At 36.6% G+C, this 24,402-nt stretch overlaps 1 protein-coding gene across 21 annotated transcripts in view; it reads right to left on the bottom strand.

Annotated features, from left to right (window-relative positions):
- The window catches only part of DGKB (diacylglycerol kinase beta), a 384,986-nt gene that overhangs the window by 299,539 nt on the left and 61,045 nt on the right, over positions 1-24,402 (bottom strand). For 18 of the 21 annotated variants that reach the window (XM_086855550.1, XM_086855613.1, XM_086855560.1 and 15 more), the window contains one exon: positions 6,752-7,012. In XM_086855550.1, coding sequence (XP_086711676.1) covers positions 6,752-6,821 — 70 coding nt within the window. In that variant the 5' untranslated portion in view covers positions 6,822-7,012. Of the gene's footprint in view, positions 1-6,751; positions 7,013-12,963; positions 13,126-24,402 lie in introns of those variants that run through there. The other 3 variants (XM_086855542.1, XM_086855571.1, XM_086855634.1) reach the window with 2 other exon arrangements.

The raw sequence follows: 24,402 nt of genomic DNA, 5'->3' as shown, positions 1-24,402 counted from the left end.
GTAATAAGATACTCCAAGTCACTCAATGTGACTACTTTGTGCTGTCACTATGTACCATTTAAAGTTCTATGAAAGTCAGTATTTCCTGAAAGAATGTTTCAAAATAGAATATATAGCAGCCTGAGAGGGACAAAAACGTACTCTAAGTGCATCTGCCTTTATCACAAAACAAGGAAACTACTGAATAATTTCATAGTCCCTTTAACCAAAGCAATGAGTTCAGCACTCTTCTACATCATTCCTTTCCCTAAATAGTTTTTTCTTTCCCTAAACATTTTTTCCTTTCCCTAAACAGCATATACCTGAAAGAAACTAGATGCCCTTCTTTAGTATGGGCATGGAAGTGAGAAACAAGCTCTGCATACACAAGTGTTCCACCTGACAGATATAAAAAGGTTCCTCCTTACTCACAACTGTGGACAGAGTCAGTATGATACTGTTTACCACTGACAGGCTAACTGGAGAATTGATCAGCTTATGTTTGGTTAAAAACAAAACTTCTAGTCACCACCAGGCATTTATCATGGCAGTAACAATATCTCATTAGAACGCCCATCTCAAAGATCCAGATCATATTGTATTATGGCATGTTTATCAGCTTTTTTTTCTTCAGAAATGCTCAACTCATCCTTTCTATTTTACATTCTCTTTAAGACCTAACACAGAAACAAACCCTCATTAGAGAAAGGAAAGAAATCCACCAATATTTCTGAAGAAGATATTGCTGCCCAGCTTCCAATCTCCTACAACTTTATCTAAGGTATGATCTTCAGAGGTCAAGTCTCAACTATGACTGCTTAAATAAAAAAAATTCACAACTTTGTATTTTCTATTCTGGATTTCAGTCTTCATTAGTGAAGACTGTATGTAACAGCCTTCTTTTGGACAGAGTCCAGGGCTTTTTAAGGGTATATCTGACTAGAGCCTAAGTAAATAATATGTAACATTACTAACCTATTTTCTCCAAATTGGTGCAATACAGAAATGTGCACAAAGGATTTAAATTCATAGACCTGAAGAAAAAAATTACAGTGTTATATCAATATGCATGGTTCACAGTTCACCTCTCAGGAGAACTAAAGCACCCTACCAAACCACTGAGTAGCTTCCTGCACTCCATTTTCTCCTACTTCAATTTTTAGTTCCCAATCACCAATTTAGGATAAGGATTCTACATATTATCATCAAGTACATAAGAATCTACAAATTATCAACTGGTCTCTTTTTCTAGCCACTCTACCCCAAACAGGCCTTGCATGTAAAGGCTGGATCCTTCATTAGACCCATTATTCCTCTCCATGAAGTTCTCCCAAGTGCATGGGACATTGTACAGGCAGAGCTGGCAGACTCCACATCTCAGCCCATCTAACAAATTCTGTCAAAACTTTTTGAGAACCTAGTCGCCTCCATCTTTGCTAACAGTAGCAGAAGCACTATAATCCTAAAATCCAATACTTGAAATAAAACTATTTTCAGTAATCACCGGTGACATTCTCTTTTCACTTTCTACACCATCAAAAATAGCTGTTTTTGTCAAACTGTATTTGATGAGGTTCATTCCCTCACTAGAGTTAGCACAATTCCATGTGGCACTAGAAGCCTGGGGTATCCTCTGAGGGACTGTGTAATGGCCCATAGCTGTTGGTGACCAGCTGCCACATATATGAAGTTCCCTGCAGGTGATCATTTATATGCATTGAAAAAGATAATATTTCCCTCTGTGAGGACCACAGAGCCAAACCCACTCAGGAATATCCGATAAGTTAATTTTGAATGAAAACTTTTGCTGACCTTCCCGTTTTTCTTCAGTGATCTTTTTCACAAATTCCTTCTTCCCGTTCCCCTAAAAAAGTTGTTTCACTGTCTAGTTCTTGCAGTAGCTATTGATGCTACATCAAAAGATGATGCAGCTGCTGATGCTGTTTCTGTTCTCACAGTCATTTCAGTAGCACTCCAACATCTATTTCTATCTTCAGTCTGTGACAGTCTGCCCAAGTTTGCCTCAGCCAGCCTGGGAAAAAATCACTGCCAAAAGTTTTGCAAAAAAGTTTTTTTTTTCCAGGCTTTTTCCTCAGGGCACGTTTTGTTGACAAACTCAAAAGGACAACACAAAACCAAGCTATTTCCCCAGAGTGCACATGCTGCCAGAGCTCAGAGGTCTTTTTCTCCACCTACTGAGGGAAAAGCTTCCTTTTTTTTTTTTTAATTTTTTAATGCTTAGCTGACTCATTAAATAGTCTTAACTGCTTCAAACCCCTTCAATATTTCCCCACTTGCTTTTGGAGCAGGATCCTCTAAGCTCCTTTTAACATATAATTTTGACTATAACAGCCATACAACTTTGTTTAATAAAAAGGAGATACAAAATTAATTTAATAAAAAGGATTAAAAAAAACCCCTGTCCAAACTAATCCAATTTCCCATACAGATAATAATCACAATGAAGCTATTTATATTGCTTATAATGCCCTTACAATTCAGGCTCCTGTTTGGAGTAGTACAGAATGGCACATAGCAGTGAATCACAGAATCATTTAGGTTGAAAAAGATGTCTAGGTCATCAAGTCCCACCTTTGACTCATCACCACCTTGTTAACCAGACCACTGAACACTTCCAGCTGTGGTGATTCCACTACTGCCCTGGGCAGCCTGCTCCAATTTAACAACGCTTCCCAGGAGGAAAATCTGATGTCCAACCTGAACCTACCCTGATGCAGCTTGAGATTTTAAGCTTTTGTCCTGCCAACTGACAGCTTTTGTCCTATTGCTGGTTGCCTGGGAGAAAAGGACAAAACCTACCTAACTACAATCTCCTTTCAGGAAGCTGAAGAGATTGATAAGGTCACCCCTTGGCCTCCTTTCCTCCGGGCTAAACAACCCCAGATCCCTCAGATGCTCCACATACAACTTATAAATAAATACATATCTGGTACTATATAGTTTAGAAGGAACTGTTTCTGCCTGAAATGTCCTGTATCTATCTTACTCTATGCAATGACAGTTTTATGCAGAAAAATCCCTACGTCTTTTAATCTTTCTTTCCCATAGCCAGCAATTATTATGAAATCTAAAGGAGAAAAGAAATTCTTCTCTCAAGAGCATTTATTTCCCTAGAATCTTCAGGATTTAGTGTGGGCTACATTATTGTTGTTGTCATTATTATCACTATTATATAATAACCACACCGGTTAGCCCAGTTTTGTTTTCTTTTCACCTATTCTTCTGAGGCAACTTAAAACAAGGCAAAGATGCAACGCAAAATACGTTCTACTGTTCCATCTTCGGAACAAGAGGAGAGATGAGGTTTTTAATTTGACTGGGAAGAAGGACATAGAGGAACTAACTGTCTTTGGAAATAATTATTCTTCCAAAACCACACATATGCATATTAACTGCAAAGTGCCAAGTATTAGGTAATACACTCTCTGGACTTTAGAAATACTTTTTTTGTTAAGTAATATTTAAACTGTTCCAAAAAATTCATTGAAGCCCCAAATTATCTAATATGGGAGGCAGACAAAGAAGGGTCCGACGTTGAAAGCATAAAATTGCCTTGACATGGGCTCAAAAATAATCCTGCAAGAAAAAATTACATATACTCCTTGGTTTAATTTACAGGAAGATACTCACTTACTATGAAGTTCTGAGTGTTGCTTAGAGGGAAATATTTTGTCATTAGGAATAAGTGGCGGAGAACTTGTTCTCTTTTGCTGTTCAATTCATGGAAATTGAGAAAATCTATTAAATATTCAAGAAAGCAATTTTGCATTCAAGGTTTAGGTTCACCAAACAGTACAGATGGATAAAGCACTATAACTATACAAAGATGAAAACAGGCAGAAAAGATGTGGTAGGAACTTGTCAAAGTGATAACAAGGACAGTACCTGCACACAGAGCTAGGAGCAGACCTTGCTTAACAGTACTTGCCAGAGTAGACAGACTATCATCAAGCTTACAGAAGATTAGTAATAAGAAAAACTACACTGAACTAGAGCAAAGTGTTTTTCAGTCAGAAAGTGAAAAGCACATTTCCTTCTCAGAGCACTAGAATCCACAGGAGTAGTTTAAAGGGATTTATACAGTGAAAGATCCACGCACTTACTTTGGTAACTAAAAAGGGAATTTATGCTCTAAGTCCAAGACAGCTGGATCTATGATGTCCACGCTTGTATGAGTTATATATGCACATATGACTCAACTCTGGATGTACTTATTATCTGTGCAGTCTGTATCTAAATATAGCTTGAGATTTTCTTTGCATGACTGAAGTCAATTGATGCCAAGAGAAGCAGCTCATCTAGGTGCCACCTGAGTCCTATTTCAGTGTAAAGATAAGAAGAGGCAATTAATCTGTCTCTTACAACCTGTGTGGATCCATTCCTCAGTTCTTCTTGGAAACTGTAACACTTGCAGGTGTGACTGATTTCAGTAAAGTTTAGCAGCAAGTCCTCTTCATAAAACAGGTAGAGGTGAGTGAGACAGGCTTGCTTTCCAGATAGGGGAAAGATCAGGGATATGGTTTCAGACTCAGCTTCACCCTCAAGACTCAAACCCAAATCCCTCACTCCTCCAAGTGTGCCCTGTGTGCTATGCAGCAGAACTGATTCAGCATCACAAGGGAACCGTGCAAGGAGTTTCCTCCTAATCAGAAAGTCAATATGCAAAACACCAGAAAATGCATTTTAAAGAAAGTACTTTCTGCATGAATAGACACATGAAGTGCCTAAAATGGATGAGCAAACTTTCTTAACAAAACTTACTTAGGCTACAAAGAAAAGCAGAAATCTAAGTCCCCCTGCACTTAAGAACTTCCTGCTGGTTCTGGCACAAGGCAGCTCAGCACATCCCTTCTTCCCATTCACCAGCTAAAGGTACCTGTTATCAACACCCTGGGGAAAGGCCCATACTGGAGAAGTTTGTGGAGGACTGTCTCCCATGGAAGGTACCCCACCCCAGAACATGGGAAGAGTCAGGAGTGACAGAATAGTTTGGTGAGCAACTGGCATCCTGCCACAATCAACACACCACAGCTGTATAAAAGTAATATTGATTTCCAGTGATTTTGTTAGGCAGAAGTGACTATCAGCCACTAAGAATATGATCCAAGGCAGATGGGTTTCTGGCAGACTATACTCTTTGTTCTAGTACTCTAGTACTACAGCTTGATTCAAACTAAAACAGAATTTATAAATACTGTATTTTTTAAAATCCAGAAAGTTAAAAACTTCCATAGTTAAAATAATGCTGCAATTTAGGTAAGATGAAGTAAAGTCTCTACACCAAACTGAAAGGCAGATCAAATGACAAGCCTGCCTATCAGAGGGTGAATGTAAAACAAATGGCCTCTCTATGAATTCCCTACTAATTCCAAAGTCCTGCAGTGAAACCCACTCCTTAGCACAAGGCAGAGCTGGGTGCTCATCACCATCACTTGTTGGCAGACAATTGCAACAAAGTCAAACCTCTCCACAGTGTCACCTTGTGACACCCGGATCAGCCTTCCATCCTGCAGGAGAACTACTGGTACTTCAAGCTCCATGCTGGAGAAAAATGAGAAATGCATTTTTTTTTAACTGAGGACTTTTGTTGTTTAAGGTTTTTTTATTAATATCATTTTTATTCTTTTAAGTAAATCAACTCTATAAGGTCACTACATGAAATTTGGCGATTTTCAGTTCATTACCTTTCCAAATACAACAAAGACAATGAAATAGTAAAGCAATTATACATTCATACTTTACAAATTTCCACATAACCTAATTATTATTTAGTAATGAGTAAAGATATCTGTTGCTACAATTTTTTGAATCTTGCCATGTTGCATTAAAAAAATATCAAATTCAAAAATATTGGTTCCAATTCTTTTTCAATTGCATTTTAAAGTCTTAGATCACACAAAGACACTGTTATTCAGTCATTTAGATAAATTAAATTGGACAGTCCAGAAATTCAAATTAAGGTCCATACCAGGGGTTTATTCCCTTGGCATTATACATGCAAATTATTATATACAATTAACATTTTTTTAATAATTGTCTCAGAAATTGAACTATTTACACAAAAATGTGTCATATTTCACATTTCCAAAAAAAATAACATCCCTTCATTACAGAGGAGCAGAGGAAGCTTGAAAAACAACATATCCTTTAATGTACACAGACAAACCCGAACACAAAGATATTCAAGCAATTTCCCTGACACTAGCAGCTCTACTAAAACAATGGCTCTGAACTATAGATTGTGCAAGAAGTGCTGGAGGAGCAAAGGGAAGCCGAAAGTAAAGAAATATCTTAAATGCCTTTATTTCCCCACAAGAACAAGGCAAATGTTCTGGCAAACGTTGCACTGAGGCTTAAGTTACAACAATGCATAGGGAAAAAAAACAAAACAAACACATAACTTTCTATCTCTATTAGAAATCCTCAAATTCAGATATTGAAAAAATAAAGGAATAAAACTTGAAAATATTTTCCCAGGAAGCAGTATATATTTTCAAAAGTGATTTTTTTTTTAAAACCTCTCTATTATGTTTCCTATTTATTTGGTGTTGTAATTTAAAACAAACAAGATTATCCATACAAAACATGTGAAATACAGAGTTTTCTTCACAATGGTCTCAAAGCAACGAATCATCAATATTAAACCTGGATGCATTCTTTCTAAGCTGTGATAGTGTCAATAACACAATGAATTCAAAATACTCTTAATTTTTATTTAGCCATGAAGTTAATTATTTTAAAAATTACTTACATTCTGCATATTTCTGAAGCTGAGAGAACTCTCCAGGGCTAAGGTTAACCCACTTCTCCTGGCTCGTCATACTGGCAGTAAGGGTCCTCTTTGTATATCAGAAGAATATTCCTTTTGACCCAGGTGTTAGGAACTCCATAAAGATTTTTAACTTCAGTTCACAGTGTCTGGAGAGTGCCCAGATGGCATCAGTCTGTGTGGATGAAGTTTTTGATGCTATGAACTGATCCAAATGCGTTGGTTCAGTGGTGAGTTACAGCACTGTTAAAAGAACAAATTTTAAATATCAGAATAAATACCCAATATACCAGAATAAAATACAAAATATTAAATGCCAGAATACACCACTTTTCCTGTGGGAATACTTGTAACTAATAATTATTTTCTCATATACAGTTTTGCTCAAAATACTTCCATTCTATACTCGTCTGTAAATAGCTTTATTTGTATTTCCAAGTTTCTTTTTCAAAATTCTAAATGCTTATATGCAGCTTTCAGTGAAAGTTATCAACTGTTTATGATCAAATGTATCTGGACACACTTTATGGAGATGTTCCAAATTTAATAACAACCACTGAAATAGTAGATTCTATCTTATCAGTAAATTTAGTTCCTTACGATTTTAAAATTTCCTTTCTGTAACTGGATTTGTACCCAATTATGCTGTTATACAGCACTGCATGGTCTTGTCAGAAATGCTATGAAGCTTCTAACTCTCCATGCCAAAAATGAAGCTTTGCAGTTTGCTGAGAAGTTACATAAGAGCTATACAATTATTAACTATTATAACAAAATAGTAGGGGTTTGATTTCATCATAACATTGCTGGTCACCAATGAAAATCAAATATAACTGTTGGTACCATCACAAATCAGTTCAGGAAAACAAACAAAAAAAAAAAAAATTCAAACTGTGGGTGCCTTCTCATTCCAATTTTACTCAGTTTCTATCTCTAGGACAGACCCTCTGTCCTGCAGAAAAGCTTTGCATTACCAACACCACTCCTAGAACAGGTAGGCTACTTTTCATCTAATTTTAGCCTTCTGAGAGCCAGGTTCCTCATCTGAGATTGTCATCTCAGGCGCTCCCTTTAATCATCACAAAGAGACAGGTGGCCCAGGCAGCAATTAATCCTTCCAGTTTCAACATAAGCTTAAAATGTGATGAATTGCCTCCTGTGGTATTTATCTTTTATTGATTACAGAGGTTGCCTAGAAGACCAGTTTAGACTAGAAAGCTAATTTTAGACTGTAAGTGGAAACTCTTCCTATCTAGCAATGTATCATTTATAAGGGTTAAATTACAAAAAGGCAAACAAAATATTCAGACCAAAAGAGACTAACACAACAATGGAATGAGTGCTAAGGAGGGAGAAGTTGGCACCATGAAGGAATAGAAAAAGGAGTCATGGGGAGAAAGAAAGGAAAAACTAAAAAATTACTAGGAACAAAAGCGTATTTAAAAAACCCACATTAACCCAACCAGACAACACCTTCCCCCCCTTCCTGTTTTACATGTACAAGTATCATCACTGAACAAAGAAATTCATGCAGACACTAAGTAAGACACCTTAGTCCCAGAGCTTTCATTTCTCTCAGACCCTTCCTTGTGAATGATTTGAATACATGGACTACACTATGAACAAGCAAGTTTGGCTAAGTACAGGATCAGCTGTCCTGCCTTTTAAAAATTTGTAACAGAAGAGATTGCTCTGCTCTTCAGCTCCTCTCTTAGGAAAAAAACTATCATGAGTTGGAAGAGCTAGAATCTGATTGAATATACAATATAATTGTATAACACTGTTGCTAAAGGACACAAAATGATTCACACGACCACTCTCAGTGTCAGAACAAAACCCCACCCCTTTATTCTCCGACTCCAGTATTTATAGATTCTCAACAATGACCAGGGATTGGATAACTAAGTTACCACCTTCCCAAGCACACTGGTCATGTGAAACATCTATCAAAAGACATTTCTTAGAAGGAATGCAACTTATGTTTACAGGACTTTCACAGGAAATTAACTAAAACTGTGAAAACATTATCAGAACGCTTAATTTTCAGGGCAACATCTCACCCTTTATCCTTTAAAAAAAGAAAAAAAAAGAAAAATGAACAATATTCTAACAATCAAAAAGGAAAATAAACAACGTTCTAAACAATCAGAAGGCTCTAGTTTCAGGGTGATATAATAAAATTGAAAAAAATTTTGAAAAACAAAAACAGGAGCATGGAGATTGGGATGAAAAACGTAACATTAATGTGAATGGTACTGGCTAAGAACAAGGCACATCAGCCCTCAAAACTCTGTGAATCAATGTCAGTGCCTTGGAAAGAAAAGGTCAGCAACCACAAGAGCTAATTTACTATTTAGTACGAAAAGTTATCATTCTGTCTTGTGAACGTCAATACTTTTATTCATCTCAAGAAAAAACAACTAGTCAGCTGGGTCATTTTAATCAAATTAGAGATGTTTCATTTCTGTCAATTGATTAGACTGCATTGAAGACAGTTTTATACCTTCAAGAAGGTATATATTCTTTTATAATCTTGGCAAGTGATTAGATTTTATTGATACTTTAAATCGTATTTGCATAACTGATTTAACATAACCAGAATTTTCTACCACTATTTCACCCAGTTTTGCTATTTGCATCATCTTTAACTACATTAGCTTAACTGCCTACAAAAAAGTTAACACTGCTGAATACTGTAAACAGATTATCTAGATTATTTAATATGCATATTTGTAATAAACAGCTTGCCATTAGAATTACTAAAGCTAGCAAGGTAATGATGCTGTCCACTCTGGTCTGATCAATCTACTCATATGCAATGCCTTTAGCTGACCACTGTCTACAAAGTTTGCTGCACACACAGTTCATCAGCAGGGAACACAGACCTAAATGACCTACTCTGATATTCTTTCCCTTTTACCAGACTCCCAGGCTCTACAGACTAGCACTGGAGTTGTAACAAAACATACATGTCCTGAGCGAGATGGCAGCAATGGAAAAAATGTCATATGGGCACGGCACCTCGGAGGAAAGAAGATGCAGCTTGTGCTTGTGATAGCAGTTATCATGGAACATACAACTGAATCTGAGGTTACATTTTTATTCTGGACAACTCTCAAATGCAAGTTCTGTCCTTTGAAAGGGAAGCCTGTGTGAGACATAGCGGATTTAATTTGCCAGGTCCTGACTCCACCTCAGTTTATGTGATGCAGAAATACCTAGACACATAATGGGAAAGATTTCACCTAAAGGAAACTTCTAGGTACTCCCTTTTTTCAGTTTCCTGTTAGGTTCTGCTGCAGCAGAGTACTAAACAAGAAAAGATCCCTGCATCGCTTAGTCTTCCACAGTTAAACCTTTTACAGTGACATTGTCCCATTTTATGTAGATAATATCATGGTTATAAGAAAACAAACGCAGTATACAGATGCCGATGACAAACAAAAATCATCAATGCATATTTGTGTTACTTGTTAAGGTATACACTAGAAGATCACCTATATACCATGCATATATCCTAATTTCTGTAAAAGAAAAATATTAGCTCATTTGTATTATCATTTGCAGAAGTGTTTAATATAAATTCACTTCTTTACACTTTATTTTAGTCCTCATAAAGTACTCCAGGAAGGGTATGCAGTGAGAAACCTGTGGATAAGTATATGAAGAGGAAAGTAGTATCAAAGATAATACTATCGTATAGGAAAAAAGAAGAATCTAGAACTACAACAATAATAAAATGTTGCTGGTAGGCAAAATAAAGATCAGCAGCTCTAAACAAATCACACATTGTGATTTGACCTGTCCATGCAGAGATAAATTACTCTGAAGAATACAAGACAGCATACAGTTACAATACACACAATTTCAGGTAAGGAACTTTCCAGAAATCCTCTAAGAGTTTGACCTATTCTGGGCAACACAGATCCCTGCATACATTTTGTTAATATACACTTAGGCAAGATTCACAGCCCTTTCAGCCAGACACAAAGCAGGCCTTAAAAATAAAAGAAACTAGAAACATTACATTAATAAACCATTCATTTAATCACAAAAAGAATTAGAAAAAAATCCTTCCTCCTCTAGCCACTGACTATAATCAAGTCTTAGAATTCCACTCTCCTTTTTATAACATGTTTTTCTTTCTGGATTTGGAAGTTTATTAAGTGTTCTCTCAGGATTCCTACCAGGCCACATACCCAAACTAGGAAGCAAAGCTTTGTTAAAAACTATACAAATCAAATTACTTAGCATTCAGCCAACATTGCTAACAAACATAGATTTCCGGGAATTCCCCATGCCACCAAAATCCTCAGCTGCTCTACAGAAGCCTGGCTGAGAAAAGAAAAATTAATATATGATAGAGAAAAAAAAACATAGAGACAAATTCCCTATATGCCAACCTCACAACTCCATCTCATTCCACCTCACACAGTCCTCACTGCAGGGAAAGATGAGTTTTTGGAGAATATTCAGGGCAAAATAAATTACATCAGTCCCACAAACTGATCAAGAACACCGATTTCACCTTTGAACTTTGGCCCATGGAGACACATCCAATTTCTCAACCAATCCGACACAAGTACCTGAAAGGCAGAGGAGCTTCTTTTGAGGTCCAACCTCACTGCCATGTCTGAAAGCACAACACTCATCTTAAGCATGCCTTTAGGGACTTTTCATTTCTTTTTACCATAACAGGAGAATTTAGAACAGTCTAGAAACTGGCTATTGGACTTGCTCAGCAATTTTTGCTTTCCACCATATTCCTTCCATAATGTCCAGTCCACAAACATTTCACCAACTCCATAAACAGTTACTCCATAAACGGGGCAGAGGATAAAGATGTAGCAAGTTTCCTTCCATAGAAACTACAGTTTTCCACAACAGAACTAATTAATGATTTTTGCCTGAACAATAGGAATAAATAATACAGAATATTTTATACCTTAATTGCTACGGAAGCTGCAGCAATTATGCCTATCAAGAACTTTACAGAATGTATTTGGTATTTCCTTCAGTGGGGCCCTAAGCTTTCACCATCCTTAGTCAGATCCTGTGATTTTCAGTGTGGGTGACACCATGGATTTCCAAAGGAGAATTTTTACATGTCAGATAACACATGCTTACATGTGTGCCTGAAACTTCTCTCTGTTCTTCAAAAAAATCCAAAACATTCTAACAATCATTAATTTCTTGTCTGGAAATGCAGGCATTAATATACAGGTATACAAGACATGTGTAGGTGTTCCTGCAATTAATTTTACACTTTGTAGAGAACAATGTTTCTTAGGTCAGAAACACTCCAAATTTGCATGGTTTAAAGTTTAGTATGAAGAGTCTGACGGGCAACAAACACAATCAAAGTATCTGCTAATCACCAATCTGGTTTCTTTACTTTCAAATACATAAGTAATGTAATTATAATTGCTGCTGGATTAATGGCATGAATGAAAAAAAATTAAGCCACTTAACAAAACACAACAGCTTTTTCCTACATAAATTGCATATCTTACATAACAACATCCCTTATTTTGCACTGTATTTAGTATAGAGTATTTTTAGTAGTACACTTTTTTCCTTCAATTTAGTAGAGGGTGCTTACTGATCTAAATGAATACAATTCTGAAATATACACTATAAACACAGACATACTGAAATCAGTGACAGTTTCTGTATCAAGCTGAAAATCTCTCCCTTTAAAGAAGTGAACAGCACCACTCAGAACCACACTTGTTCTACTGACTACTTTATTCCCAAGTGTACTGGTCTGGGACATGTAAAAACATCCATTTTAATTTTAATAAAAAAGATATGGACTGTATTCCTCAGAGAAGCAATTACTCACTTTCTTGAATTATTTATATGGAATATATCAGTAAACACCAAGAGGACATGCAACACAAACCCTATTGTGGCATGCTAAGCAGAATACGTGAATCTTTGTGAAAACATTTCATCAATACTATAGTTTGTGACAGGGAAAAATATTAGCAACAAAAACTGAGTGCTAATAAAAACTCATCAGAATGCAAGACAACAACATCACCGAGTACAGTTAGCATTGATTTAAGAACAGTTTAATAATGGAAGTAAAGCTGTTAAGAATAATGCTGCTTAAAAAAAAAGGGAGATATCAAAAGAAGATTGTGGAATAAAACCCAAGAGAAACATTGATGCACAATACAATTGCCCACCTGAGAAGCAACTGGCCTCTCCTGAGCAGCAATCAGCCAATTCTCCCAGTTTATACCCTCAGCATGACATTCCATGATATGGAATATCCCTCTGGCCAGCTGCCCTGGCTATGCCCCTCCCTGCTCCTTGCACAGCTCCTCACTGGCAGAGCATGGGAAACTGAAAAGTCCTTGACTTAGGGTAAGCACTACTTAGCAACAACTAAACACTCTGTTATCAGCATAATTCTCATAGTAAATCCAAAACACAGCTCTGTACCAGCTATTTAGTTTAAAAATAACCCTCTCCTATCCAAAACCAGGATATTCTCCATGTACCTTAACTTCAGCATATAAATTTGTTAAAAGAAACTTCTGATTGATCATAAATTTTATAACTGCTAGGCTTGCTATTTCCAGGTTATTACATGAATTACCAACCAAGTAAGTAGAACTATAAAGGAACTGTATTCAAATTTCTGAGTGTTATCTTCACTATAAGGAATATTGAAATAAATGAAACCTGAGGAGAACCTGGGACAAAGAAATATCACAACTTATCTCTGATGGTTCATCAAAAGTATATAAAGGCTTTTTTTCTTTCTTTAAATAATACAGCTAAAATAAAAGTAAATAAATTTTCTAAAATTAAAAAAAAAAAAGACTGGAATTTATTTTATGCTTATGAGAGAAGTAGTACATAATTCAAAAATTTCCTCAAAGTGAGAGTCATGGAATTGTTCCCAATGTTAAAAATGTCTCAGTAACAATTTTACAAAAACATATTTAAAAAGTGAAAATTGGAAAAGAAAAGTCGAGGAATTACTCATTCTTCTTAGTGTTTTACATCATTGACCAAGCAAGAAAATTTTTCCATAGGGCAACTAAAATTTGAAATAATTTTTCTTATGACTAAATGATCACAGAGAATAATATTTTGATTTATAAGTGACTAATTATAAACATATTAAAACTAGAAGGAGTAAAAAAAAAAGAGAAAAAAATTGACCCAACAAAAGTAAAAAATTAACTGTTCAGATAAAAATATTTCTAGACAGCTCGTAGTATTTTTAAATAGGTAAATTTAAAAAAATATACTATTTGAATATAAAAGGCTGAATCACTAAAGCTAAAACTGATATTCTTTAATAAATAAAGAAAAGCCATCTGGAACAGAAAGAACTGGATTTTATAGGTATATCTACGTAATCTATAATAAATTCTGTGGAACACAGCACATTAGGTTGTCCACTAGATAAATCACTCTGATGAGAGAATGAATCAGTCTCTCAAACAATTCCCAAACATCACCCACCACTACTTCTATATATCCACCAAAACTCCTCCAAAATCTAGAGCATCACAGATTAAACACACTGAGGACAGCCTCTGCCTTCTAAATTATGGATCTGCCATCCTCCCCAGGAAAGGCAGCTCCAGAAATGCCTCCCTGGATACGAGCTCTACAAAGACCTCCCCACAACCAGCAGCACAAGTATTCCAGCCCGTATCAACAGAGGTTAAGGTCTTTGGCTATCATCTCCCACATGTTCTTCCTCTTTACTTTCATTTCTCTCTCATGGGGCAACCTCTAAATTCTGCCTAACAATTAACTTTTGTTGGCAGTAAACTACAGGGATTTTTTTGTTTAATTGTTGGATTTAATTAATCTCTCCATATTTAGGTGCTCTAGGGGTGATTACATTACAGGAGACCAAAGCTGAAAAGTGTAATTTACAACTGGGGAACAATTCTGATGATCCATAATTTCCTGGGGCAGAAATTCCTCCTTCATGCTTGGAAATAAGCCTTTGAAGAGATGTTCTTTAGTCTTGTGACAAAAATGTTCCACAGTGCTAGAGGAAAAGATTTGTTAACTGCTGTCCTCATTCAAACGCTTTACGTAATTTTAAAATAATCTGGGAACAGGGCAATGGAATTCCTCATAAAAAACTTGTGAAAATACAAATCTGGTTTAATCAATAGGAAATCTGTATAGAGAATAAAGATCAGGTTGGCAGACAGGTTAAAAGATTTCACAGGAGAAGATCATGCTAGGTTGTATTTCATTATGTGTAATTTTTATTTTTCCCCCTATGGAAAGGGCTGTAGGGAGAAGTTGATGAAAGTACTGCAGTCCTGGGACATGAATAGCTGGCACTGTCACTCTCCACTGAGATAGCATGGAGCCTTCTAGACAACTACAAATGGTTTTGTATGTCTTCATTAGCTTTACTGTTAAAGAGTTCAATGATCGTGAGATACCAAATGGGTTATCAAAGTAAGGTGGCCCCTTGCCTACAAGAATGCCTATCTGCATCTGAAGTAACTATGTTGTGGCAACAGCATCTCAAAGTACAGTTCCCTATTCACACAGAAAATTCCTGACCCGTTCAAATTCAGCTCTAAGAAGACAGTAACTTCTAGCTTTGTGAAGGATCAGTGAGCACTGCCTTTTGCATGTTCCTAGAATTTGCTCTGGTGCCATGTCCATACTGACACTAGAGATATGGATGCACAAGTAGAGCATGAGTGAGGCAGTTTTACTAAAACAAAAGCAGAAGGAAAAATCCAAGCTCAGCACCAAAAGCATCAGAGTAGGCTGTGCACCTCTGCCTGACCTCCTGTGCACATGTCCAAGGGATTCAGAAGTCCAGGCTGTCACAGGTCCACAGCTCTCAATACCCAAAACCACTACTTAAAGGCAGCTTGGCATCACATCCTTCTGCAGCATAAACACACCTTGAGCCTCTTATCTCTTTTTATACCCTCAATGATTTTCCTGCTGTTCATGTACTGCCATTGAGTTAACTGAGACAGAGAACTGGCATTTGCAGAACTACGCTCTAGAGATCTGGTCAGAGACGAAAGTGCATTTTCTGACTGAGGGTCCTCCATTTCTTTGTCTCTCTGTCCATCCCACCCAGACAGACTTAAAAACTTAAAGACTTTTAACACATTGCCCTATCTTTCAGATAGGAAAACCCGACCTCTTCTTGGTTAACTATGCTGATTTTTTTTTCAGAGCAATATGAGAAGACAACAGTGAAATTTATGTCTTTCACCTACTGACTCCAGTACCCGACTTACTTCAGAATCTTTTGTAGCTAAGAAGTGACATTGTTCCCATGGAATTTTTAACAAATTAAAATTGGTATTTGATTTCACTTTTAACTGACAAAGGTACATAATTACAGTTTTATACAATTCAAGTTTGTGTTCTTTTTCCATGGTGTTCAGTTCTCAACATGTTTACTTTTGTTAATTTGAGTTTCTCAGTGTTTTTCCCATCTCAAAAGGAAGAAGGAAAAAAAAAAGTTGATCCTGTCTCCTTTTACCCTGGGGAATCCTGTCTGAGCTAGCTTATATTATGCTTGCATGTTAAATATATTTTTTCTCTTGGGAGAAGCTCCACGTTTCTGTTATCTTATTCTACCATGTTTTTCTCTGGAATTCTACCTAATTATTTTCTCTCATTAAATGTTGCAACTAATTCTCCGAAGATTTAGCTTATGTTTTCACACAGTAGTCCTTGACACTGGAATTATTGCTACCGCAGGTATGATTCTCTATAGATAGGAGAAGAGTGGGACTGCCAGAAAGGAATATTTTCTAATACATGAAACTTTCAGAAAAAAAACAGTTACTCAAGTCTAAGAAAACAAGCAGGAAATTTCAAACTAAGTAAAGAGTAAGATCAACTTATGCTACATTATTATAAGGTTTCAGAGAAAAGGGTAGCTGGTATCCTGTTGCAGGTCTGGAATGCACACACGTACCCCTTCAGGATTTGATTTGAGTTTTGCTTCTTTTATCTATAGACTTCTAAATATATGCTGAAGAGACACTGGTGGGACTTCGTCCCTCCTGACATCTTGAGGGCAACAACATAACCTCTCTTCACAGCCCTGTGAGAACAAACACCCGATTTTGCCACATTCCACTTCCTTTTGCCTATAGGACTGACAAACTTGGGAACAACCTGCCTAGATACAGTAATAAGCCATGCCCAACTAGACCTGAAAAGAGAGACAGGATAAACATATGGGAAGTACCACTTTACTCCAGCAAGCTACTCACTTTTAAAAGTGCAGTTGTTGGATGAAAAAATCTCAACCTGTTTAGTAAGACTTCAGCTTGAAATTTGAAACAATTTTCCCTGACTTTGCTGAATGTTGATGCTTGTGTTTCCTCATCCTCTGCAACTCCCCTGGAGACCCACCCAATTTTGCCCCAGGGAGTTTTAATCCTATCCACAAATTGTAGTCCAAGAGCCAAACAATTACCAAATAACCTTCATATTGGAACACTTTTACAGTGCAGGTCAGCCTTTTTTTGTTATTGCTTTATTTGCCATAAACTAAAAATCATCTGTATGTTCACTTCTGAATCATAAATACTATCACTTAAACTATTAATCTTTTTTTGTGCATACCAGTTTTACAAAGCAAAACATAAACCATGTTTTATACATTCCCGTTCATTTTCTTTCAAAATAAATAAACACATCCACTGAGAAATGAAATATTTAATCTGTTTTTAATATATTTTTATGCCTTACATCAAAATGGCTTATATAGTAGAATATGATAACTAATGAAGAGCCAGAAATCAAAGACAGTAATAAAGTGAGGAAAGTAGAATAAATACACAAACACAAGAAGAAACTCAATGTTTTATTGTTGCTTCCGTGCTTAAATTGTTGAAGAATTCCTTTTCAATGACAAAGAAAAAAGTATAATAAAATAGATGACAACTGGGTAACACTACATTTGTGCTTCTATATGAGGAACAATTACATGATTAACTCTCCTGGACTCTATTCCTACAGAGACAGAAGTATCAGGTAGGAGCACTACCATTCCTGGCAATACTAACTAATGTACTACCTCCAGGAATTCATATTCTTAACTTGAATATAAGCAGCACTAACTGTGAACAATTCCAAACCTGTACCTAGTGCACTATTTCATATCTATAGAGAAGCCTTTCTGCCTTCAACCTGCAATCCCTGCTGTTGGTTTTGTTGGCTTCTCCGCCAAAACACTGGGATGAACACTCCTCACAATTGATGCATTGCAAGTCAGATGCTCCAGTCCTTCTCAGTTGTTCCCTTTGCTTCAAACTTTATGATCCTAAAACTTAACTTCTAGATCACACCTGTATGATTACCTTAAGCCAACTGAAGGTCTACTCACGGAAGCAAAGGTGTCTCAAACAGAACTGTTTAAAGTTTGGTTTACACTGACAAGTACTAGAGTTTAAAAGTTGGTCCTGCAGAACTTCAACACAATCCTGAATATGGCAAAATTACCTACAATATTTATGCTCAGCTTTCTATTACTAAAGAGAAACTATGAAGAAAAAACTTGTGAGTTATGAATAGGCATAAGCTTGTTAAATCACATTTCATCTTTCATTGGTTTTCAAGCTTTTTACCCTATATTTGCTTTATATAGCTCAGTTTATACTTAGCAACTACTGTAATAGTATTTCCATCTACTTGTACAAAAGGTCTAGATGCTTTATGAGAAGGCTGCATATAAAATATTTATATTACAGAGTTTGAATTCCATTGAAATCTTGCAAGACAGGAATATGAAAACAACTTTTTAAAAAGCATATTTTTGGGGGTTAAGAATTATTCTCTTTTCTACTTTTCTGATTTGATTAATAGAAGTTTTCAAACAAAGAGATTTTTCTTGTGTTGTCTACTCTTACCAACAGGCAGAGGATATAATACTCTTATATAATATATACAATATAATATATAATACTCTTCCCAGGAGACACCCATGTAAAACTCACTTTCATCAATCAGAGAATGTGTGAATTTTAAAAACAGTTATGTTCATAGAAATCATAGACTCATATAATGGTTTGGGTTGGAAGGGGCCTTAAAGATCATCTAGTTCCAATTCCCCTGCCAAGGCCAGGACACCTTTCACTAGACCAGGTTTCATAGAGCCCCATCCAACCTGCTCTTGAACACTTCCAGGGATGGGGTATCAACAACTTTTCTGGGCAGCCCCCATAGCCTCACCAATTCCAGTGCCTCACCACCCTCATAGTAAAGAATATCTGTTCAACTTTACTACGTGATTTGTTATTTATGAGTCATTCCTTTCACATGCCCAGTATTAAAATATGCACAATTGAATCCTTCTATATGCGAAATAAGCCTTAAAGAGTTTTCTCCACTTGTACCTTCTTTATATCACAAAATATCAGCTATGTAATCTGTAAATCACTCAGTTTACTAATGTCATCCCATTTTGGAATAGCTCATGTCATTAAAAAGAGATAAAAATTACTCTATTTAGATTTGTTATTTAAAACCATTCCATAAGAAGCTCTTTTTCCAAAGGCTGTATTTTAAATGATAAAGTTACACTTCCTCATGAAACAAAAGTCTTATCTTCTGAGAACCTTTTCCAAAGATCATCTAAAGCCTCATAAAACCTTCATTCTCAAAAACAGAAGATAAACTTAACGAACTTACTAGTATGTTCCAATGGATATTCACAGAACTGATTTTGCTGTATCCCAATAATTTTCATAATTAAGAGGTTTTGCTTATGTTTGGAGTAAATCAAGACAGCCCCTCTGTTTTCTCATTTGAGGCCTGCCAGTAACATGGGGTGTTTTACCCAAGAAAAAATTACTATTATCCAAAAGAAGAAAAAGCAAATAAATAAAATTCACCACTGAGAAAGGTGATCCACTCTCAGGTGATGTGCATCCATCCAAATCTGTGATTCAGAATTTGAGGTACTATTGTTTACACTTAGCTGCTTAGACTGCACAGGCAGAAACCCCAGAGTTAAAATGAACTAATGAACTGGGCAAGTGAAATTATGCAGCCTGGGGCATCTATTTCTTTTCTGACCCAAACTACAGTGTCTGCACTCTGACATCCAGTGCCTAACTACACTTCATTTTTTCTGCTTATTCTTTATAACCTGGCTAAACCAATGGAACAGATGAAAAATGTCAAGTAATAACAACAACATAATTAGTAGTTATGTGCTTGTACTATAAAAGCAGAAACTGAGATAAGATTTACTCACTGGAGGGGAGGAATGATATCCAGGGGCACTTTGAAAGGCTTATGAGTGGAGTCCATGCAAATCTCATCAAGTTCAACAAGACCAAGTACTAAGTGGTCCCAAACATAGGTCAGGGCTGTTCCAAGCACAAATAAAGGCTGGATGGAGAATGGACTGAAAGAAGCCGTGGGGAGAAAGACTTGGGATTTTTCAAGCACAAGCAGTACATGACCCAAGAATGTGCACCTGCAACCCAGAAAGCCAACTGTATCCTGGGCTGCATCCAAAGCAACATGGCCAGCAGGGCAAGGGACGGGATTCTGCCCCTCTGCTCCATTCTGGTGAGAGCCCACCTGGAGTGTCGCATCCTATTCTGAAGCCCCAAACATGGACATGGACCTACTGGAGAGAGTCCAGAGAAGGGACACAAAGATGATCACAGGGCTGGAGTTCCTCTCCCACAAAAACAGAGAAAGTTGGGGTTGTTGGCTGAGGAAGGCTCCAGGGAAACCCTGCAGCAGCATTCCAGTAACTAAAGGGGTCCTACAAGAAAGATGACTTCTTACAAGTGCAGGCAGCAATAGGACAAGAGAAGCTTTAAACTGACAGAGGGTGGGGTTAGGTTAGATACTAGGAAGAAATTTTATACATGTCAATGGTGAAGCACTGGAACACGGTGCCCAGAGTGGTGATGGATGCCTCATTCCCAGAAACATTCAGGCTCAGGTTGGATGGGGCTTTGAGCAACTTGGTCTGGCGGAAGGTGTCCTTAACAATGGTTGGGGGGCTGGGGGTTTGAAACTACATGGCCTATAATGTCCTTTCCAACCCAAACCATTGTATGATTCGGTGACCATACCACAGACCAGACAATGGTACAGACCAGTATTCTTCTAAGTACAAGGACTAGAAAATAAAAAAAGGAGAAATATTCCAATTTACAGAAAGGAAGTGAAGAACTGGAATTCCTAAAAATTAATACAGACCTAGTGGTGAATTTTAATAAGTAACTAGATCTCAGCTGGCATTACTTATTGCATTTCAAAGTCATTTCACACACTGAAGCATTTGTTTTAAAATAATTTGCTTGCTATCACACAGAAAGCATGTGTAGAAAAGTCAGGAACTGAACTGAAATTTTTAACTGAATATATTTAAACAGAAACCATGCTAGTTTATGCAGGTCAATAAATCAGTTGTATTTAACAGCTTTATCTTTATCTATCATATAAAGTTGGAATTGGCAAATTTAAGTCTAAATCCTTAAAAAAATGTATTTAATAACTTAAAATAGAGCTGTAGACTGTAAAAACTATCATGGATATCTCACTAAGCAAGCTTCAGAATTTTAATTAGAATTCCCTGTATCTCATGTACAGCTAGCTTTAGTTAATACACCATTAATTAACACATGAATTTTTGATGAAACCATGTCATTTACAGATTTAACTACACATACACAACAATAACAACATTATAGGAATCTGGGGCTCTTTTTAGAGCCTTTATATAAGCCTTTATATATCTTATTTAGAGCCTTTATATATCTTTATATAAGGTATATACTGTGGTTTACTCCAGAGTCCTGGTTTTGCAGTCACCCATGCTGGGAACCTGTTTAGAAAATGTCACGGCTCCCATCCAGTCCCAGCAGCTCCATCCCTTCTCCTCAGCACAATCAAGCTCTATACAAAATGGTGCTGGGGAGGTACCCAGGGCTGAGCCTACACCCCAAGGACCAGAAACACTCCTAATGTATCCACTCGTTTGTCCCAGTAAAAGCACCCTAAAAAACAAGGAAGATGCAGATTCTGAACAATGTGCCAAAACCAAATACAGACCGCTTTGTTTTGAATCTCAACTGCTCTGCTGTCTTTCCCCGTGAGGGAAGAATAGGTATGTACCTAAAGAAGAGCTAACAGAAATTATGAAAAAGCTGATGCTGGTTCGAATACAAAACTGCAGAATGCCAAATCCTCTGCTTTTAGAAGACTAGAAGTACTCAGTGCATCTAGTCTTTTTCAGATTTTTGCCTCCTTAGATACACAAAACAAATGATTATTCAAGAGATTATTATAGACGTCTAATGTTTGCTAGCAGTTTCCAGTTCTCAAGGTTCCCAGGCACAAACTGCATCACTAGATTTAGCTTACATTTCTTAAATTGGCACAACTAAAATAAGAAAGTTATTTCTTTTGGCATCTTAGAAGAATTAAAAACATTGATTTAGCATACCTAAAAAATTCACTGTAAAATACCTTGTTGTAAATATATATACATCATATGTTTATGTTTCCTATTTTCATTTTTATTCAAGATAAGTTTATTGAAAACTGTTATCCTGTCACTGCTAGTATTTTAGAAACCTACCTATAATACAGGTGAAATTATGAGCATAAATATTTCTACATAGATACCTCAAAATATTTTGATGAAAATAAGTAGTATTTCGTGTTCTTTTGTATATTTCATCTCTACTTTTATTATTCACAAAATATATCTAGCCTTTTTAACAACAAGTATTAAAAACAAAAGCAGACCTCCTACAACAGTGTTGCTTAATTACCAAGTCCAAGTTAACACAGACAATAGACTAGATAAATACTTCCACTGATTATTTGTGAACCAGAAAGATTACTCTACATTATTTCTATTTTGTTATCTATGCAGTATTCCTTTGCTTTATGTCCTTAAAATCCATACATATGAAATAAAATGTATCAGTAAACAGCATTAACAAAAAATGTATATTCTTTTTCTGCCAAAAATTCAAGGGGAGAAAGATCAAACATGTCTTCTTGACAGTCATAAATTCAAATAATACTCTATTTATTGATGTTTAAAATTTTGGTTGTAATAAGTATTCCTGAATAGTCAGAGTAGTTACCATACTATCATTTTCAAAATACTCCAAAAGCCCCAAAATATTTTACTGAAAATAGACTTGCTTGCTTGGCAGAGTTATGCATACTTTTCAGATCTATCAAATGTTGCAAAAACACATGTCTTCTCTTTTGTGGGACATCACGATTGCTCCATTTGTGGTAAACTTGCCTTGGGACACAGAATTTTCCAAAGAAAATTGCACTACAATGGCCCACATCATGCCATCTGTTCTAAAAACTCTCCAATGATTTCTACAGAGGATAGCCTTAAAAAATAAATGGAACAACATGTCCCAAAGTACTTTCTTTACCTAGCTTAAATACTTTTCATGAAAAACATTCTGAAAAATTTAGAGAGCTGTAACATTTCCACTAAGTCCTTAATATTCATTTATTCCTAAATGGGTGAGGTTCATGGACTGACTGTAACATATGGGAAAGAGCTCCATGGCTGCAGATGCAGGGGTTGCATGGGGAGTCCCAGCCTTCCCAGGAGATGAGTCCTGCTGGCTCCCTTCCCTCCCACTCACACCCCCATCAGTAGCACCCTGTGCTGCTGTGGCAGCAGCAGAGCAGCCAACAGCATCACTCATGTCACAAAAGTAAGCAGCCATGGAGCCACAGTCCTGGAGTGGCCAGAAGTGGTGATCTGTCAGTCTAGTACTACTCTCACATTTGACTGTGCCATCTCAGTCCCCACAGAAGATGCACTGCAAACAGTGCAGATGACACAGCCACACAAAGGCCCATGGACTGGGAGAAAGAGTGGGACAATTCTTTCAGCCTGTGTCAACACTGTAAACAAACTTCATCATGACAAATATCTTACATGCACTTCACCTGCTCTATAAGAACATAAAGAAAAAATATTGTCATGTCTTGTTATTGTCTACTCTCTTTTAAGACTATTTCTCTGACACAGAGAGCAACTATAAATTTTAATGCTGAACACCATGGCCTTCCATCTTTGGTTACTTTTGAAAATGAGATCACTGTAAAACACCGAAGTATGCATAAAGTTCCGATTTCTGATTGTATAAACAAATACTTCCCATAAAGAAGCATACTATCCTTATTTACAGTGCACCAGAGCTGTTACTTTATAACAGATACACAGAGGAAAATGCCCAGAAATTCCCTGGTGAAGTCTGAAACCCCTTTCAAAAGAACAATAATGTACTGCATCAGTACAGCGTCACGTTATCTCATGTCTGATTTACCAAAAGAACAAAAGTTCCTATGAACTTCATTAAATGGCTGTTACCTAATAATTCCAATCTTTTCATAGCACAGCCAATGTTCTTAGATTATTAGTATTTGTTAGTCAAATTTAACAGATATAAATAGTAATTTTAAAATACCCAAGATGTATGTTGAATCTAACTCCCACCCCCCCCACAGCACACAAAAAGAATGTCACTGGCTTTGCAATATCACTTCACATGGGTGATCTGGCTTTGGGACTGGTCTGGTTTGGGTTTGTTTGAATATGAATGATGTAAGGCAGCATTTCTTTTTCATATTTA

The sequence above is a fragment of the Cyanistes caeruleus genome, chromosome 1, assembly GCF_971803275.1.
Source record: "Cyanistes caeruleus chromosome 1, bCyaCae1.hap1.1, whole genome shotgun sequence".
NCBI classification, from domain to species: Eukaryota; Metazoa; Chordata; class Aves; order Passeriformes; family Paridae; genus Cyanistes; species Cyanistes caeruleus.
Note: the sequence above shows the minus strand (reverse complement) of the source record. Positions and strands in the feature narration are given on the sequence as shown.